Source organism: Panthera leo, chromosome B3 (assembly GCF_018350215.1).
Source record: "Panthera leo isolate Ple1 chromosome B3, P.leo_Ple1_pat1.1, whole genome shotgun sequence".
Taxonomy (NCBI): domain Eukaryota; kingdom Metazoa; phylum Chordata; class Mammalia; order Carnivora; family Felidae; genus Panthera; species Panthera leo.
Genome location: NC_056684.1, coordinates 62,502,413 through 62,521,997, shown reverse-complemented (window position 1 = coordinate 62,521,997; position 19,585 = coordinate 62,502,413). Strand labels below are relative to the sequence as shown.

The window sequence follows — 19,585 nt, the reverse complement described above, 5'->3', positions numbered from 1 at the left end:
AAAAAGAGAGCTAGGGGAAGAGAGAAAATGGTCAGAAGCACAACACCAAATCTCTGGATAGATGAGTGATCCAAGCATTCATTTCAAGAAACAAACATGTCTGTTTCTTGAAACTTAGAAGTGGACTTTCCAGGTGACATTAGAGCCCATTCAGTGTACTTGGCCCCAATAAAGAAAAAATTAAAACAAAAACAACCCCAAAACCCCACATTGAGCTGTTTTGAGCCACTTCAGGTACAAAAGTATTCAAATGAGCCATCCTTCCCAGTCTCCCTGAAGGCAGGCTGGGGTCATCACTATACCCTGGGTTTCCAGGCTCCCCATCTCAAGTCTGAGTGCCCATGTCCCTGGTAGCTGTTGACATTGCTCACAGGGCCTTAGGCAAAGCCCAGATTAGCAAGGAGAAGAATGGAGGTTTGGCTACAAGTGATGTTTTGCACAGAGTCCTGAGACTCAAGGGGAAAGGTCCCCTCAGGACCTTTCTGGAATGAGGGCCAAGCACTTGGTGACCAAGAGGGCCCTTTTGGGGTCCCTGATCCTATGATACGTGGTCCCAGACTGGATAACACGTTGGCTTTTTTATGAATGTTATTTATCACATAAACAGGGATTCTGTGGTTGAACCATCCTGGGACAAACAGGAGTTGAATGTGATCTGAAAGAAAAAACAAAAAACTTTAACGTGCTGTCAGATTCAACTTACTAGTTTTGTTTAGGATTTTCCTTTTTATTCACAGGTGAGATTGGTTCAGCTTTTCTTTTTCTTGTACTATTCTTACCTGGTTTAAGAGTCAAGGTTGTACGTACATGTTTCATAAAATGCATTTACCTGCTTTCTTCCCTCTTTCCCCTCTTTAAATTATTTGACAGTGGAATGATATTTGTAATGGGCTTTGGATCTTAGAAAAACACACCCCCAGAGTCTGCCTGCTCGGCAGGAGACTTGGCACAGACAGGCAGAGAGACAGACACCTCTTTCCCTTGTTTGTAGTCTGTGTTGGCTTATTTCTGGCACTTTTGTTGTTTCTGGGACTGCTTTGCTGGGAGCTGGCCATTTCCCTGAGGAAGTAGGGCTGAGAGGTGAGGGAAGCCCTGGGCTGGGGGAGGGAGCACTGAGAGAGGGGTGGGGGTGGGGGTAGCACCCACTTATGCTTCCCTGGACCAGGCTCCCATGAAGCCCCTCGCTGGAGCTCAGCCTGACCCTACCCACACAGGCACCATGTTCCGAAAGAAAAAGAAGAAACGCCCTGAGATCTCAGCCCCACAGAACTTCCAGCACCGTGTCCACACCTCCTTTGATCCCAAAGAAGGCAAGTTTGTGGGCCTCCCACCACAATGGCAGAACATCCTGGACACACTTCGGCGACCCAAGCCTGTGGTGGACCCTTCTCGAATTACTCGGGTGCAGCTCCAGCCCATGAAGGTAAGGGAGGCGGCGGCAGGGATGGTCCTGCAGAGTCTGGCCTCTCCCAGTCCACAGAAGCCCGTGCCTGGCAAAACCACAAAGGCACCTGGAGGAACCACCTAATTACCAGCTATCGATTAGCTAGCTGTTTGCGTTCTCTGCTAATCAGCCTCACCCTGGGTGAGGATTGAATTTCCAGGGAGGGGGAGCCTGGGGCGTCCCTCTCTGCATGCAGGTTGGTAGGGTTGCCCGATTTAGCAAAGAAAAATACAGGATGCCCAGCAAAATTTGAATTTCAGATAACAAAGAATAATCTTTCAGTATTAAGTGTATCCCAGGCAATATTTGGACCCGCAGCCCCTCTGGGCTGGGGCTCCCAGACCAGGGGGATTTAGTTGTGTGGGTCAAGAAGGGCAAGAGCTTGGTAGGGGCTGGGGTCAGGGGCCCTGCCAGGGTTTGGAGGCCACAAAGCCAGTTAATGTGGAGGAGAGCCCTAGACTGGCCACTGCCTCCTCAAGAAGCTCTGTGTGTCTCCCACAAGGCCACAGATAGAGCTAGAGAATGACAGCAGACCCCAGGCAGGGTCTGGACCCTACCTCTGTGCCCCCTCGGCTCCTGAAGCTCAGATGCCCACACCACTTGGCGTGCTGACTCCCTGTCTGCCCTGCTGGACTGTGAGCCCCATGACAATAGGCCTTCTCCCTGTATTTCTGCCCCCACACAGGCCCAACCTGCTGTGGACCCTGGTGAGTGACTGAAAAATTAAGTAACAGCTAGACGACACAGCAAGCGAGATCCTCAGGTGTTTCTCCCGAAGGCCCCTGGGAAGGCTGTCTGATCTGGTCCAGAACCACCCCTCTCTGCCATGAACTGGCTGCTCACCCACACTCTTTTCCCTCCCCTACAGACAGTGGTGCGGGGCAGCTCGGTGCCCATGGACGGCTACATATCAGGGCTGCTCAACGACATCCAGAAGTTGTCGGTCATCAGCTCCAACACCCTGCGTGGCCGCAGCCCCACCAGCCGGCGGCGGGCACAGTCCCTAGGGCTGCTGGGGGATGAACACTGGGCCGCTGACCCGGACATGTACCTACAGAGCCCCCAGTCTGAGCGCACTGACCCCCATGGCCTCTACCTCAGCTGCAACGGGGGCACACCAGCAGGCCGCAGGCAGATGCCGTGGCCGGAGCCACAGAGCCCAAGAGTCCTACCCAACGGGCTGGCCACCAAGGCACAGTCGCTAGGCCCCACCGAGTTCCAGGGTGCCACACAGCGCTGCCTGCAGTTGGGTGCCTGCCTACAGAGCTCCCCACCCGGCGCCTCACCCCCCGCAGCCACTGGTAGGCGTGGGACCAAGGTTGCCAGACATGGTTCTGAGGAGGCCCGGCCACAGTCCTGCCTGGTGGGCTCGGCGACTGGCAGGCCAGGCGGGGAGGGCAGCCCCAGCCCTAAGACCCAGGAGAGCAGCCTTAAGCGCAGGCTGTTCCGAAGCATGTTCCTGTCTACTCCTGCCACAGCCCCTGCGAGCAGCAGCAAGCCAGGCCCTCCCTCTCAGAGCAAGGTAGGTTGGGATGGGCCCCGTCAGCAGAGCCCAGGAGCCTGGCCTTCCCCACTTACGGGGTCAGGCTAGGGAGGGCACAAGGGAACACAGTGATCAAGAAGCCAGCTCAGCCTCAGCTGAGGATTCTACCCTGAACCAAGTAAGCCCTGGTCGTCCAAACCTTAGCACAGGTGAGTCCGGTTCAGGCTGGCTCATTTTCTGGGGTGGGGTGGGGGCCTCAGAAGGGCCTTTGGTACATCCCAGTTTACATTCTTGCCCTCTGCGGTGTGTCTAGATGGGCCACACTGGCAGGCAAACATCTCTAACCATAAACCCAGACCTTTCCCCGCCCCCAGCACCCAGAGCCAGGTGCTCTGGTGCTGGACAGGGGCAGGGTCTCTGCCTCCCTCTTGTCAGCTTCTTTCCGCCTCCGCCCCCTGCTTGCCCCAGTGCTCTCCTCAGGTCCTGCTGAGGTTCCCTGTCCAGACTGCTTCTCCCTAAGACATCAGGAATGTTCAGGTTTAACCCCTTCTCCAGTGAGAATGCTTTCCTTCCTCCCCTTTTCCTTTAGTGGCCGTTTGAACATTCTCTAATGATTTATTTGGAGTCCATGTGCCCTGTGAAAAGCTAGAGCAATGAGCGTGCATGGGCCGGGGAGCAGCAGGAGAGCTGACTTTTGGCATGTGTGACAGCCTTAAATGCACATGTTTTTCCTGTGAAATAGGAAACAGTGAAGGGAACCCTAATGGTGACATTTCTTGACAGGCAGAGGAGACTGTTCTTGCCCTTAGATGTCCTGTCCGTAGTGACAGCACCAGCCTTTCTCATTAGGCAGAATGACAAGATGTACTCAGAGAGGGTAGGACGAGTCCCAGGTGTCTCGAATGAGTCAGGGAAGGAAACGGTGAGAGGGCCCTCGGGGTTCAGGCCTCTTGCTCCTAAAGGTTTCTGGCATCTCTACCTCCTTCTTGAGGGGCCGGTGGAAATGAGCTCACATTGCAGCACCGAGGGTGGGGAGTCAGACCTAAAAAAGTCAGACCTCCCCTCCCTGGAGGGCTTTCAGAGCAAGCCTGGCTCCTCCCATGTTGGTGGTACATGAGTGTGGTTCCAGCTTGGGGAGTGGCCTGGACCCTTAACCTTTGCAAGTCACTGCCAGCCCAAGGCATCCAGGGAAGGTTCTGGGCTTTGTGTGCTCACTGGAACGAAGGACGTGGGCTGGGCTTCCACATGGGGTGCGGGTTTAGGGGTAGAACAAATGAGATGTGGCTTGATGTATCCATATGAGGAACATGTCTGTGAGCTGAGAGGTCTCTGGAAGGCCATCCCCTGGGAAGACACTTCCTTGAAAACCAAGGTGGGAGCAGGACAGTTCACGCTGCCCAAGAGGTGAGAACTGGTACTTGATCGCTCTCTGGCCTCTCGGGAGTCCTGTGGCAGGGCTTCGGGGGTTTGGGAAAAGGGGGTGTCAGCCCTGGGCTGGGCACTGACATGCATGTTTCTGAGCTCCTGCCAGCACCCCACAGCAGGGATCAGGCTGTCCACCCAGCCTCTGTCGGCCCATCCATCCTACATACTTTACCAAGGATCTCCCATAGGCCACCACTGCTGCATGTGTGGGGCTGTCCCCTGCACCAGAGGCAGGTGGTAGTCATCTGCGGCTTGGAGATGCCACAGTTCCAGATCCAGGGGAGTAGTTTCCTTCCAGGCACCTGGGGCATGTATTTCTAAATAAATATTTTCAAGCCAGGCCTCTAAAAGGCAAGGCTGAGACTTCCTCTGAGCTGCTCTGGGCCATAGCTTCTCAACCCCTTCACTATTGACATTTGGAGCAGATGATCCTTTGCTGTAGGGGCTTTCCTGTGCATCATAGGATATTTAACAGCATCTCTGGCTTCTACCCACTAGATGCTGGTAGCACCTCTCAGACGGGATAACCAAAAATCCCCCCAGACATTGCCAAATGTCCCTTGGGGGATAAAATCAGCCCCAGTTGAGAACCACTGCATCCAGCTTCCTACTCCACCCCTACAGCCCCAGGAACCACCAGACCAAACCAGCAGCCAGCCTTCCGCACCTCAGCACATCCCAGGGGCTGGCTCAGGAAGCTCACAGCAGCTGTCCATGCACTGGTGCCCTAGGAGGTCAAGCCACCAATTGTCACCTCCAGCCGGAAGAGGCTCCAGGAGGGTCTGTGGCTCTAGGGCTTTTGTACCCAGCCCCAGGGAGCTTGGCCTGCAGTCACTCACTTTGGCTAAACAGCAAAAGACCTCAACCCTGAGTGGGGGCTGGAGGCCAAAGAGTTAAGACAGGAACTTGGGGGATTTAGGAGTGGTTCCACTTAGAGGCAGAAAGGCCAAATCAGAAGACCTCGAGAATCAGCAAGCCTTGGTTAAACACCTACTGTGTACCCTGTACTCTGTTAAATTCCAGGTACCTCCCGTAGGACCACAGCATGGGGGTAGGGAGTTATGCTGACCAGCGCTGACATTGGCCTTGCTCCTTACTACCTAGTGACGCTGGGCAAGTTACTTAACCTTTCTGAGCCTGTTTCTTATCTACAAATACAGATAATAATAGTACCCATAGGATAATAAAACAAGCCCCAAGGTTGTGAGAATTAAATTAGAAATGCATTTAAGGGCCTTGTCAGAGTGGTATACCCCCAATAAATGGCTTTATTATTTTTTAAATATTATGACATGGCCTTTGCCTCTGAGGCACTTACAGTACAGCCCCTAAGCCCACGGCTGGAGAGCCTGGCCCTGTCATCATAGCCAGGGAAGGGAAAATGAGGCATCATTGTAACTCTACGCACGACTCTTCTGGTGGCTTCCTGCCCAAGGAGACGTCTCTATCACACCAGGAACTCTAGAGCCCACAACAGTGAATTCCATCTTTTGTCCCCCTTTCTCTTTCTTGGTGTGGCTTAATAGGTTTCCTCTGATTTTTTCTTGTGGTGACATTAAGTAGAAACTCCCTTCTTGTGGAGACAGGCAGCGAGGCCAACAAAGGGACCAGATGCTGCTGAGGTGAAGACTGAGTCCAGGTGGTGGGTCCCCACCAACCCCTATCCCATGTTCCAGGCCACACTGGTGCTGGGCTCTCAGCTGGATCCCTACTGTATCATCCACCCACCTACCCCTGCACCGTTGGTGCCTGAGTTCAGCCAGCACCTGCAGCAGTGTCTCCACAGGGGCCTTAAGAGCGGCGGGGGAGCAAATCCCCTCCTAGGCCCCTCCACAGGGCTTGTCCTTACCACGCCCACTCCCCTCCCACCCCCTCACCCCACCCTCCCACCCCGCCCCGGCCGACTGACAGCACCCACTCAACCACAGAGCAGAGATAGCCTGTGTGGGAGGCCAAGAGGCCAGAAGGTGAAGGGAATCATTTTACAGCCTTCCTTAGAAATCCAGGTAGAGAGAGCAGCTGTAGGTGTTTGTAGGCCCTCCAAACTCTGTCCAGCCCCACCCAGATGCTCAGAGAGCATGTTTTCTGTGAACCATACCTCACAGGCCAGCAGACAGCCTTTCTGCAGGGCCTCAGGGGCTACCTCGTGATTGGTGATCCTGTGATGTAGTGAGCCGTGCAGGCTGAAGTCTTGTGAACCATCTGCTCCTGGGACATGGCCTCACAGACTCAGCAGTGGCCCTGCCCCCTCCACTCCCATCCCAGTCCTCCCACAGTCTCCCTGAGTCCATGGAATCACAGACCCCATTTGTCCAAAGCTGCCCCAAGTGTGTCCCACAGTCCTCCTACATCAGAGCCCAGGGGCCTCATTAAAATGCAGGGTACTGCTCTAGGGAACCTACCGAGGCAGAAATCTGCATTTTATCCAGCTCCCCAGATCACTGTGCATTTATAGAGGAGACCGGGGCTCAGAGAGGGTGAGGTGCCTAAGACTCATCGCTGGTCAGAGCAGTGTAGTAATGAAACCTAGGTCGTGACCCCCCCAGTCCAGAGGTCTCACTGCTCCAACCACACAGAGTGGGGAAAGGTGGGTGCGAGCCAGGTGCTGGCAAAGACGTGGGAAGATCTATTTACTACCCAGATGTGCTCAGTGGGCAGGATGGAGTAGTCACAATGGGTGCTGGGAGGTTCTCCTGGCTCCTTCACCGTGTAGGCTGAACCCAAGCACACTCTGCCACAACTTGGCTCTCTGCCAGCAGGGGCCCTCGCACACATGCTCACCCCTAGGCAAGACCAGGGGCTGAGTGGGGTGGTGTGAGCGCTCCGAAGCCTGGGGAGAGGGTGCTGAAGAGGTTGACAAGGCTCTGCTGAACGTGGTAGGACCGAAGGCCCAGACTCGGGGTCCCTCAGCCCAAGCTGAGGGCCTGAGGAGATTTCCTGGAGGTCAATGGAGCTCTGGGGACCTGGACCAGGACCCACTGGGCACCTAGGCAGCTGCTACATGATGGGTTCTGAGACGTTCCAAGAAGTTCTCTGCAGCTCCTGAAGTGTCCCTCGTTAGGTAACTTTGGCCCTTTCTGGGGTGCCCCTTTTAAAATCATGTAATGCCTGGGAAGAGTCATATTGCACATCACCATCTCCTTGGAGAGAACCCAAGAATGGGACCCTTTCCTGCTGGGCTGCCAGGAGGGCTTAGGACCTGAAAGGCAAGGAACCTCAGAGGCTTCCAGGGCTGGGGCTTGGGCTCACTGAGGCTCAGTCTGCCACTCAATTCCACTTCCCCTCCTGTCCCACCAGAGGCCATAGAGATAGGCCCCTGCCTTCCCTTCCTTGTGGGGGTTATCAGCCAGGAGTTTCATGCTTGGGAGCAGGTAGAGAGGCTGCTCTGTGGAGCCCCTAGGAAACCTCCCCACCCCTGGCCCCAGGGCTTGGGTTTGGCTAGACCTGCCCTCCTGATTCCAGATCTCTAGCCCAGGAAGCATACCTGAGAACACTCAGATGGTAACACGGCTCTATGGTCCTCTGTTAGGGACACACTCTCACAGCATAGACACGCAGACTCCCTGCTGTCTGGCACAAGTGGGGTTATCAGAGCCCGTGCTGTGGCTTCCCTGCCCTGTGCTGGGAGCCAGTCACAGCTGCCCTCCTGTCCACACACCCACCCCACCACCCAGGGCCTCTTCCACCCACATAGCCCCTTGGGTGGCAGCGCCCTGGGAATGAAGAATGCCTCTGACCCAGATTCCCCGCAACAGCCCAGCAGCACAGAAGGAAGTCAGCCTCTGGATGGCCTCCCAGGGGTCTGGCTGTCAATTACCCAGGAAGAAATACCCGGCAGAGGACACCCCAGGGACTCTGCTTTCTTCAGCTTCCCAGGAGTGGCAGAATGGATGTAAAGAGCTGCTGTTGGACTGCTCACCTGGGAATGCTGGGGGCTGGGTTGCCAGGCAGGACCAAGCTTTGGCTTCTGCTCCATTTGAAAATCCTTGCCTGTAGCACCTACCCTATTTGGTCTGACACCCTCTAGACCTGCCCCTGTCCAGAGGTCAACCCCTGCTTCTGGAAAGGTCACAGCAAACGCTCCCACAGTCAAACCCCTTTCTGTTTCTTTTTCCCTCCCTGCAGCCCACCTCCTCTTTTCGACCGCTGCAGAAAGAACCCACCCAAAGCCTGGTGGCCAAGGCCCAGTCCTTGCCCTCAGACCAGCCCATGGGGACCTTCAGCCCTCTGACCACCTCGGATACCAGCAGCCCCCAGAAGTCCCTCCGCATAGCCCAAGCTGCCGGCCCACCCCCAGGCCGGTCTTCCCCCGCGGGCTCCCCACGCACCAGGCAAGCCCAGATCAGCACCAGCAACTTGTACCTGCCCCAGGACCCCACGGTGGCCAAGGGTGCCCTGGCTGGCGAGGACACGGGTGTTGTGACACACGAGCAGTTCAAGGCTGCGCTCAGGATGGTGGTGGACCAGGGTGACCCCCGGATGCTGCTGGACAGCTACGTGAAGATCGGCGAGGGCTCCACGGGCATCGTCTGCCTGGCCCGGGAGAAGCATTCAGGCCGCCAGGTGGCCGTCAAGATGATGGACCTCAGGAAGCAGCAGCGCAGGGAGCTGCTCTTTAATGAGGTGGGAGGAGAGGGCAGGACGTGGCGGGGCGCTCGGGATGGACATCTGGGAGCGGGGGCAGTGGGGACTGTGCCTGGCACTCAGGCACCCCCACCTGTCCCCCCCCAGGTGGTGATCATGCGAGACTACCAGCACCTCAACGTGGTGGAGATGTACAAGAGCTACCTGGTGGGCGAGGAGCTGTGGGTGCTTATGGAGTTCCTGCAGGGCGGCGCCCTCACGGACATCGTCTCCCAAGTCAGGTGGGCAGCTGCAAGGGCTGGGCAGTGGGAGGGCCGGCTGCCCCCCCACTGTCTTGGAAGGAGTATTGTGCAGCCTCAGGCCAAGGACACTGGGGTGCCTGTCACATCATTGTGAGCACCTCCCGTCTGTTGGGGTTAACAGACTCATGGCGTTCAGGAGAGTGGGTTGGGGAACACCAGAATGTCTCCAGCCTAAGTCCAGGCCCATTTCCATCAGGGACCTGGCCTGACTGGACCCCCACACATATTGCCTAGGAGCTGTGGGGCCCGGTACCAGGGGCACCTAATCTGGCAGCCAGCTGCCCTGCAGCCCCGCCAAAGCTAACATTCTCTTCTGCTTGTGGCCTTCCCTGTCCAGGCTGAACGAGGAGCAGATCGCCACTGTGTGTGAGGCCGTGCTGCAGGCCCTGGCTTACCTGCATGCCCAAGGTGTCATCCACCGGGACATCAAGAGTGACTCCATCCTCCTGACCCTGGATGGCAGGGTAGGCCCCTCCCCTCCCTGGTACACCCGCGTCCCACCCCCTGCTTCCATATTCCCAGCTAGGCTCCTGCTCCACCACTCACTCCCGTTTTTTCCCTCTCACCTCAACCGCAGGTGAAACTCTCTGACTTCGGATTCTGTGCTCAGATCAGCAAAGACGTCCCTAAGAGGAAGTCCCTGGTAGGCACCCCTTACTGGATGGCTCCTGAAGTGATCTCCAGGTCTCTGTACGCGACTGAGGTAACTGGTCCTTCCATCCCCCAGTCCTCCCAGAAGCAGCTTGGGAACAAATAGCTCTTGTGGCCCTTGCAAAGACCCGCCCCCACTCCCCAAAATAGCCCTAGTTTTCAGATTCCTACTTAGTCAGTACCCTACCCCACTGCCCATCACACCCTGCCCGCTCTTAGATGGGTCTGCTCTCACTTGTGACTTTGCTTCTCGAAAATGCTCCTACGGCAGCTCAAGGGCAAGGTGGGGTATGGCCGGGCTTCCTCATGTGTGATGGCCATTCTCAGAGAATGGCTGACAGCTATGTCCCTGCAGTCAGTGGGCACTCATGCAGAAAAGAACCGACCACGAGGCAGGTGGCCAGGAAGGAGGCCAGCTCACCGAAGAAAGCTGGGGCCAGCTGCTCCCATCCCCCCGCAGTACACTGCTACTGAAGGGTCAGCTCTGGTCAGTGGAATCAGGGACATTCTCTTCCTGCAGGTGGATATCTGGTCTCTGGGCATCATGGTGATTGAGATGGTGGACGGGGAGCCACCCTACTTCAGCGACTCCCCAGTGCAAGCCATGAAGAGGCTCCGGGACAGCCCCCCACCCAGGCTGAAAAACTCTCACAAGGTCAGTCAGTGCACAGGGTGTGCCCTTGCTGACCCCATTCTTCCTGAGGCTTGGAGGAGCAGAGCCTGGGCTCCCAGGCCCAGCTTCTCCCTTCCACAGAAGCCAGAGGCTCCCAGAAAATGCTCTTCTTTCTCCGCACAAAACCTGCACCTGGGTGTGGAGCCACATCTGTACACAAGCCTCTGTGGTCACTCAGACAAGTTTCTGCCTGCAGGCAAATGACAAGAGCCTGAGAAAATGGAAAGCAAGCCTTCCAGGAATCTAGAGAAGCTAGTTGAGCAGGAACCCCTCTACCCCACCTGGCAGGGGAGCCATACCAAGGCACAGTGTTCCGAGTCTGTCATAGCAAATTGCCTTGTCCTTCATTGGTGCACATCCTGACCACATCTGAACCACAGGTTTTCCCTTAAAGGTGGTGCGTGTGTGTTTAACCCTTTTCTGTCAAATCCACCCAAACTCACAGGCCTTTACCAGTGGACACTCCTTGCTGGTGGGCAGGTCAGTACAGGGCGGCAAAATGGCACTGCCATCTCGTGGCCAGAGCGAGAAATGTCCCAGAGGGGTGAAGCCCAGTCCCTGAATAATAGTTCTGTGGCCCCACCACAGCTGGATGGGAGAACAGACAGGAAGACACCTTCTGAGACAACTGGTCCTTGGAGCCTGCACCACCAGCCCCAAGATTAACATATAGGGGAGATTTCCAATTGACTAATTCCCCAGAGGAGGTAGCCTTCTGTAACAGCCCAAGATTTAGCTTAATCCCAAGATATTGGCACAGAATGAACTAAGATAAGCCCCTGACTTAGACTCTAAGGCTTAGAGCAATAAAGAAATCTTCCTTTTCAGGTCCCACTTTGTTTTTTTCTTTTCTTCCAAACACTTCATCCCTGACCTCTTTCTTATCTTCGCTAAAGACATGGCAAGCACATTTTATCATTAGCCCATTGGGCAGATGAGAAAACTGAGGTCTAGAGAAAATTGCAACTTGCCCAAGATCAGGGATAGACCCAGGACTGGATCACTAATATGAATCCCATGCTTCTCCCGCAGAGCCACAGAACCTGAAGGCTGAGAGCCCTGAGAAGCAGGGTGAGGAATGGGCTATATTTGGAGCCCAGCTTCCCAGGACACCAGGCTTCTTAATTCCACTGCTCAGTAGCACCCCCTAGAGGTGATCTAGCTACTTTTCCTGGACCGATGCCAATTTTCTTTACCTATCCCATGATCCAGAAAGTACTGAGCCTGGGAGCTACTACCAGGAAGTAAGAAACGAGAGAATTCAAGACTTTCAAATGATGGTGAGGCCAGGCAGACAAGTAACCCCGAAGCCACCCCATGCTGTGGCTTCCTCTCACCGATGCCCTGTCTCCACAGGTCTCCCCAGTGCTTCGAGACTTCCTGGAACGGATGCTGGTGCGGGACCCCCAGGAGAGAGCCACGGCTCAGGAGCTCCTGGACCACCCTTTCCTGCTGCAGACAGGGCTGCCCGAGTGCCTGGTGCCCCTGATCCAGCTCTACCGCAAGCAGACCTCCACCTGCTGAGCCCAGGGACACTGGGCAGCCAGCCTGCCGGCGGGGCCTGCCTGCCTCATTCTCTCAGTATTCTCTCCAAAGATCGAATGTGAAACCCCACCCACACCCTTCTGCCCCTCAGCCCACTGGGCCAGGCCGGACCTGCCCCTCGGTCTCTCTCCCTCCCAAGAGAGTCCCCAGTTGCCTTTGGGATGGTGGAGACCCCCTTCTACAGAATGACCCTCTGTTATTTGCACAGGGATATTTCTAAGAAACGTGGAGACCCACACTCCTGGCCACGTGGCCAACACAGCAGAAAAAGCTGCTGCGGTTTTTTAAAGGTAGTTGTACATTAGCATCCCAGGCCACCGAGAGGGCAGACTGCCTGTCTTCGCCAGGATACTTGCTGTTCTCAGCTCCAGCTCTAAACCCTGGGGTCTCAAGAGGGCCACAGGGAAGGTTTCTATTGCCTGAAGCCGTCTTCCTCCTTTACGTCTGACTTCCTGAAGGTACGGTCCAACCTGCACCTGTTTCCCGACCCACCTGCACTGACACCACTCTCCCTGCACAGCCTGCTCCAAACTGTGAACAGCCTGCTCTCTGGCCAGGGGTGGAGGAAGGGCATTTGTCTGGGTAAAAGAGAAAGAATGCGGTTGGTGGTAAACATAATCTCACTTTACAGGATGGAGAGAACATTGTGTGTGTGTGTGTGTGTGTGTGTGTGTGTGTGTGTGTGTGTGTGTGAAGTGGAGGACAGTCACCCTGACAGCCTGGCTCCCTTCAGGTCACTCACAGGTCACCAACTTCAGTAAGGCTTCCCATCCTTTCTGCCACTAAATTCTACCAGAAAGGGACCTGCTTTCTTGGCCTGGCTTCTCACCTCCTAAGTCCCATGTTTCTACCTGAACAGTGAAGAGAGCTGACGCATCCCAGGGGCTTCGCAGATTTCCAGGTTTCTCCTGTACTGTGGAGTCTGAGAGCCAGAGATGGGAATGGTAAAGGAACAAACTTTGTTTTGCCTGTGAGCTTTGTCTCAATAACCAGGTCATCAAGGACCCATTATTTTCAAAAATCTTGGTCTGAGAGAGATGAACCACCCCCTGGGGCTCCATCCTGTCAAGAAAATGGACACCCCCTTTGTGCAAACCATCTGCCCTAGCTGCCTCTTCAGACACCTGTCTCTTTGTCCCCCTTCCCTCCCCACCTTCAGGGATGTTGTGAGTCAGGGAATCCAGGGAAGAACTCCAGGTGTCAGGACCCTATCTAGATAATATTTTTAGATTCCTCTGCTCCCTAGTGGCCTGCTTTGGGCCCCCCCCCCAAAAAAAAAAAAACTTGCAAGGACTTTTTTAAGGGTCAGAGTTTTAAAAACAAAAGCATCTTCCCTAGAAACTTTTGTGAATTGTTTGCACTTGTGCCTGTTTTAAATTAAACTGAGTGTTCAAAACCTCTGGGCTGTTGTCTCTGACAATGGAGCCAGGCTATCTTCAAGCTGGACACTTCAAGCAGCTGTCTGGTGTGCCCCCCTCCCATATGAGCTCCCCAGCGGTCACTCAGTCCACAGAAAACCCAACTCCCTGGTGGCATGTGGGCCCATGAGGGCGGATAAGAAGGGAAACGGGAAGCGAAAGGCCCTTGGGACTGAAAGAACTGAGAAAGGGACAGAGCTGTCCTTCCCACGGGAGAAGAACCCAGCCAGGAAAACCAGGGCCATGCGCTCTGCTTGCTGGTACCACAGGGGCTCTGCGGGCAGCCACTGGAGCTGATGGCCACTTTCTGCACTGGCGTCTCCCTGCTCCCTTTTGCTTCCCACTCCAAGGAAAATCAGAGGCTGCTTTCCTCCAGCTGTCCATAGAAAGTGTCCTGGAACTGCTTCCAGGGAGAAAGCAGTCTGTGTTTCTGTTCTCAGAACTGAGGGGTTGTGGAGCAGCAGTGCAGTGACTGGAAATCAATACACCTTGGTCCTAGTCCTGCAGGTAGGGGAGGTAGATGGCATGATCTTTAAGCTTCTAGCTTTGACACTGATTCCAGCACTTCCTTCCTGAGAGTTCATCCTACCCCCACCCCCAGGGTTCACTGAAACCTCTTACCCAGCATCCAGGAGTCACACAGACTCCTGCTCCTGCTCCCCTCTCCTGCTCCCCACACCAGCCCCACCTGGAGAACTGCCCTGGTCTCAGGGTCCTGGTCCCACCAGCTCAGTTGGAAGCAGTACCTGAGTCCTTCCTTCAGGAGGTGGCCACAGTGCACGGTGGAACAGGCAGGGATGGAGGCTGACAGAAGGCAGAACCTTCACAGGAAGCAAGCACACCCTCTTGTCACTCCATAGGGAGCCCAGAATCAGGAGCAGTTGGCGAGGCAAAGAGAGGCCAGTTCTTGCAACTGAATAATACTGGATTTATTAACTATTCTTCTGAGTTGTAATAGTCCTTCCACCACCCAGTGTCATTCCAAAAGCGTGTGCGGACGTCATTTGGCCTCCCATGCAGCCTAGTTCTGAGTTTGATGTTAGGGTACTGAGCTCCAGTGGCCTGTGTGACTCTTCACAACGATGAAAGCAACAAGGATTGGAAAAGAAAACTGTTTAGAAAGGTCTCTTCTAAAGTGAGCGAGCTAGAGAGGACCCCAGCCTCAATGCCTGGGGGCTGACAATGAGAAGGAAGTGCAGGAGAGCAAAATGTGCTGAGATGTAGAAGTTTTGCACAGAGCTGGGACTAGTAAGTAATCTGCAAGAACAGAAGGTCAGTCACACACAGTTCATTGCAGACAGGAAAGATCTGCTGTGGTCTTTTAGAAACAATGCTTTCAACCACCAAGCCCTTGGCACCTCCGTGGAGAGGAGCCCTCATGATTGTTTACTCAATAAGGAAGGCCCAGGGTGACATTCAACCAGAAAGCCACAGGTCAGCAACATTTGAAAGATGACAGCACCATCAACCTAATGTTCACCCCAGACCTTACAGTGTTTTGAAGAAGTCAAAATACTTGTATTCTTACACCATTAAAAACACCGTGGAAATTAAACACAGTCAGAAAGGGAATAAGTGAACAAGCAGGGATCGGCCGGAGTGGGGGGCGGGGGGGCAAGAGTTTGTGCTTGGGATGTCCAGTTATCCCCCATCCCACCCCAGATCCTCTCCACCTGGCTTTTCAGGTGCTTCTGTATCCTTCACCCACCACCCAGACAGTGGGACTAAGGAGAGGCAGATGTCTGGGGAGAAAGGAATGAGAGGAGGGCAATACACCCCCAAAACGAAAGCAAATCTCATCAGAAGAAAACAATGCAGGTCCCAAGGTTCAGAAATTATAAAGAAGGGGTTGGAAGCCCCTGTTTTTCAGAAGAGAGCAGGAACTCTCTGGACTTGGGAGCCTTAATTTGGAAGATCTTGGGGTCCTTAGTGAAGAAGGGTCTGGGCTTCTGCTACTCCAAATCCGGGTTTTTTGTTTACTGTCCCTCACTCCACTGCTGGGAAATGGCTTCAAGTATCCGGATTTAATATACTACAAGAGTAAGGGGAGTCCATGGATAAATGCACAAGGAGGGAGAAGTACATTGCCGTGATCCCAAGTGAAACCAGAAAAAGTCTGAACCCCGAGCCAGGGCGCCGCGAGGTAGGCGCAGCGCTGCCACCAGGGGGCACCAGAGATCACGTCCAGTGCGGGGTGGGGTGGGGTGGCTGACTTTTGAGGGGCAGAAGGATTGGGAAGGTGTCTGACATCTATACAACGCCCACTCACTACCCCCCCCCCCCCGACCCAACTTCTCAGCAGAGATCATTCTCTCTGGGCAGTCCCCTTAGAGTTATGGTGAGAAACCTTTCGTTCTGCAAAAGGCGTTTTAGATCGACGCCTTGAAAAGCCCCCACCTCAGACGGGTGAGGCGCTGCACGCTCAACCTTCGGGGTTCACAAAAAAAGCCCCCAAGCGCAGCCATCCCGCGGGCTGGGCGCACAGGTACCTGTGCTAGGGTTTCCGCAGGGTCCTAGGGCACGCGTTCACCCGACCTCCTAGAATCCCCCTCTTAGGCCAGCACAAAGAGGAGGCAGGGGAGGGGAGGAGAGGAAGGACCACGCCGGAAAAGGGCTTTTAACCACCTCTCCACGGTTGCCTCTGACTCACTAATCTGCCCAGTAATGAAGCTTTGCCCGGCCTGCGTCCCACGCGCTGGGGCAGAGGCAGGGGTCCTTGGTCTCGACCTCCAGCATCTACCATCCGCCCTGCCCTCCATTAACAGCCCAGCGAGAAGTAGGAGCCCTTTAACAGCCCCCTTCCAGCTCTCGCCAGAGTTTGATGTAATTTAAACCCGGACCTGCGGCTCGTGTGGGCTTCCCGACTCCCTCGCGCCGCCGTTCAACGTGGCAAACACTTCAGTCAATTATCCCCCTCGCAGAGCTTCTATTTAAAGAGACATTGTCAGGTTCTTAAGCCTCGGATCAGACCCGCTGCTTTCTGCTTCATATACAAAGACTCAAAACACGAGTTCTTTGAGGATTGGAAGAAATACAATTAAGCCAAGCCTTCGCAACCGTTCCACCCTGCGGGAGCACCCACATGGCACCCACATGCGGGACGGGGGGAGCTGGGAGGTGGTGGGGGCGGGGAAGTGCCAAGTCCTTTCATTTCAGGCCTCTAACAGTTAGCAGAAGTAAGGCTGGGTCACGAGAGACACGACCTCAAAGATAAAACTCAAATGCCCCCGAGCTGAAGTACAGGCTGGCTCAGGTGCTGGGAGCTGGGCTGGGTAGGGGTTAGTGTGGGGCAATGACCCCCCATCATCAATGAAGTTGAATCCTGGGTCGGCCAGAGGCACAGGGAGCTGGAATCACCCAGGAGCTGTTTCAGAAGACAACCAGCATTCAATACCAAGGCCTCTGCCACCCCCAAATATGCTCTCATTGTCTGGAGGCAGAAGTTTCTCCCCAGAAAAACGTAACCTTCAGACTCCTTCACAATCAGCCCTCCTGTCCAGAAGGGCTCAGAGGCCAGTCTCCTTGCTCTCCTTCTCCAACACTTAAGAGGAAGGGAGACTTAGGTCACGCGAATTACTGTCTTATCACTATGCAGAGGGGGGAGGCTAGGCCTTTGTTCTACAAGTCAACTCTTCTGCTGCCTGGCTACTAGGGTGTGGGAGACTGGCCAGGAGGAAGTGTCCGGGCTGGAGTCCCACAAGACTCAGAACTGAGCCTTAGGGCTCAGAGTAGGGGGTCCATCTTCCTGGCTGGAAGGCTGTAGCATGTGGAACCAGTCTTCTACTCTTCCTCTTCCAGGACAGGAAAGGTAGGCTGTAGGGAAGGCGAGAGACCTAGGCAGGGAATACCAACAAGCACAAAAAAGAAATAAAATAGGGGCTCTTTTCAGAGAGAGGGTTGGTAAAGGTCTTGCCTTGGCAGTGGGGGACAGGTTCTGGATCACAGGCCGGGAAACTGCCAGTTAAATGAAGGACCTGGAAGAGAGAAATCCCAGTGGAGGCGAGACATTAAGAGCAGGGGGTGCAGGGCTCAACCTCGACGCTGTTTACCGCTGAGAGTGCAGCACCATGGCCTCTGTGCCTGCCTGCCAAGGCTGAGGCCCAGGCCCCGAATGGGGCAGAGCGTTGGCCTCTAACTCTGCGCCGCTCTCGGGCCCTGGTGCCTCCCCGACCAGGCTGGGGATGTCTGGAGCTGTGGAGCGTCGGCGCAAACCCAAACGGCCAGAGCCGGGGCCGCCCTCCGGGTGGGGGCTAAGGCCAATGGGGGCTTGCACTAAGGTCGGAGGCACTCCCTCCAGCACCTCCTGCGAACGCCACCTCCCGGTCCCCGAAGACTGGGGCGACTGTGGTCGGGCCATCAGGGCTCCTGCCCGCAGACGAGCCGCCTCCTCCTCGGTTACAGCACCCAGCGCCAGGCTCATGCTCCGGCCCAGCTCGGGCCTGTCGCTGCCCTGTGCTCGGTGCCGGCCAGAGCCCTTGCCCCCTGACCCTGCCTCGCCACCGTGACCGTGGCCGCCGGCCGCTCGCGCAAAGCGCGCCAGGAGAGGCCGAGGTAAGCGGCGAGGACTGGGTCGTCGACGCTCGGGGCTGGGCGCGGGAGCCGGACGGCCAGGGGGGCTGTCGGAGTTGGAGCCCCGGGCCGCGGCGGCGGCGGCTGCGCGGCCCCAGGGCCCGGTGAGGGCTTGCACGCAGGTCCCGTGGCCGCGGGCGGCGGCCAGTTGCAGCGCGGTGAGACCCGCTCGGTTGGTGCGGTCGAGGCGCAGGCCGAGGCGGCGGAAAGAGCGCACCAAGAACTCGAGCACCGCCCCATGGCCGCACGCCGCCGCCCACATCACTGGGCTATTGCCCGCCGAGTCGGCCGCCTCCGGGTCGCCGCTGAACTGCACCAACAGCTGCACGGCGTCCAGGTGGCCGCGCTCGCAAGCCAGGCTGAGTGCCGTGCGGCCGCGCTCGTCCCGCAGGTTCACTGCTGCACCCTGCTCCAGCAGTAGCCGCACGAAGCGCGCGCGCAGCGCGGGGTCCGGCAGGCCCACCGCCACCATGAGCGGCGTGCGGCCCTGCTCTGCGCGGCAGTCGATGATGCTGCGGTCCAGCGCATCCAGCACAAAGCGGGCCAGGTGCACTTTGCCCGCCTGCATGGCCTCCAGGAAGGTGCGCGTACCCGCTCGGGGGCACAGGTCCTTGGGCTTGAGCATGACCCCGGCCGCCGCTCCCAGGCGGCCCAGCAGCTCCGCACGGGGGCGCCCCTGTTCCCGCGCCCCGCCGGGCTCTGGGCCCCGCTGGTGCTCTGGTTTGGCTCCCTCCGCGCGTGGGCGGCTGCAGCCGAGGGTCCTGATGTTCCCAGTCTTTTGCTCCCGCGGCTTCCGCTGCCCCGCCGCTCCTGAGCCGCACGCCTGGCGTCTCGCTGCTCCTTCCCTGAGCTTCCCGCCTGGAAGTGTAGGTTGCTCGCTACTCTGAGCTCCGCTCCTGGCCCGCTACAAGACTACGAGAGCGAAAGCTCGGCCCCTTTCTGTCTGTCCCGCTGTTTTCCGCGTGTCCGGTGCCCCTCCGTCCCTCGTGGCTTGGAGCCGCGCCACTCACCCGCACCCGAGGCAGCCCCCGCTCCCCTGCTGAGACGGTGGCGCCCGCCGAGCGCGCCTGCCTCCAGCCCTGGCGGGGCGCGCCGCTCCTCAAGCTGCTGGCGCCGCTCCTCCGCCTCCTCCCCGCTCGCGGGGGCCGGGCCGCGCCGGGGCGCTTGCTCCTTACTTGGGGGGCTCAGCGGCGCGGGAGCCGCCGCAAGCCTGCACACCTGGCTTTATAGCCTCGGGGGTCTCCATGGCAATGGCTGCCCTGGAAGCGGGCTGAGCCTTCAGGGCAGGAACGCACGCGGCGGGGGAGACCGCCCCTGACCCCCACCCCTTTGTGGGCCACGAAGTCGGGGAGCGGCTCCTCCTCCGCGCTCCCCTGGGGCTGCGGCGGCAGTTGTGGGGCGGGGGTGGCGGCTGCTGCTGGGGGCCACATGCAGCAGGCCAGGCCAATCCCAAAGTCACAGTCGTCTTTCCTCGTCTCCCCGCCCTCCGCC

At 56.7% G+C, this 19,585-nt stretch overlaps 2 protein-coding genes across 4 annotated transcripts in view; one reads left to right on the top strand and one right to left on the bottom strand.

Moving 5' to 3' along the window:
• Window positions 1-13,426, top strand: part of PAK6 (p21 (RAC1) activated kinase 6) — a 35,480-nt gene extending 22,054 nt beyond the window's left edge. For 2 of the 3 annotated variants that reach the window (XM_042942436.1, XM_042942435.1), the window contains exons 3-10: window positions 1,215-1,423; window positions 2,313-2,966; window positions 8,478-8,975; window positions 9,084-9,217; window positions 9,576-9,702; window positions 9,816-9,941; window positions 10,410-10,544; window positions 11,919-13,426. In XM_042942436.1, coding sequence (XP_042798370.1) covers window positions 1,220-1,423; window positions 2,313-2,966; window positions 8,478-8,975; window positions 9,084-9,217; window positions 9,576-9,702; window positions 9,816-9,941; window positions 10,410-10,544; window positions 11,919-12,086 — 2,046 coding nt within the window. In that variant the 5' untranslated portion in view covers window positions 1,215-1,219 and the 3' untranslated portion in view covers window positions 12,087-13,426. Of the gene's footprint in view, window positions 1-1,198; window positions 1,424-2,312; window positions 2,967-8,477; window positions 8,976-9,083; window positions 9,218-9,575; window positions 9,703-9,815; window positions 9,942-10,409; window positions 10,545-11,918 lie in introns of those variants that run through there. The other variant, XM_042942434.1, reaches the window with a different exon arrangement.
• Window positions 13,427-17,098: 3,672 nt separating this feature from the next.
• ANKRD63 (ankyrin repeat domain 63) lies at window positions 17,099-19,040 on the bottom strand. The gene has a single exon (XM_042940528.1). It carries the CDS (start codon window positions 18,717-18,719, stop codon window positions 17,571-17,573), a length of 1,149 nt encoding a protein of 382 aa, XP_042796462.1. The 5' UTR covers window positions 18,720-19,040; the 3' UTR covers window positions 17,099-17,570.
• Window positions 19,041-19,585: the final 545 nt, after the last annotated feature.

Bases quoted from the DNA above. Each gene is read 5' to 3' on its own strand.
- ANKRD63 (XM_042940528.1), bottom strand. From the start codon at position 18,719: ATGCTCAAGCCCAAGGACCTGTGCCCCCGAGCGGGTACGCGCACCTTC.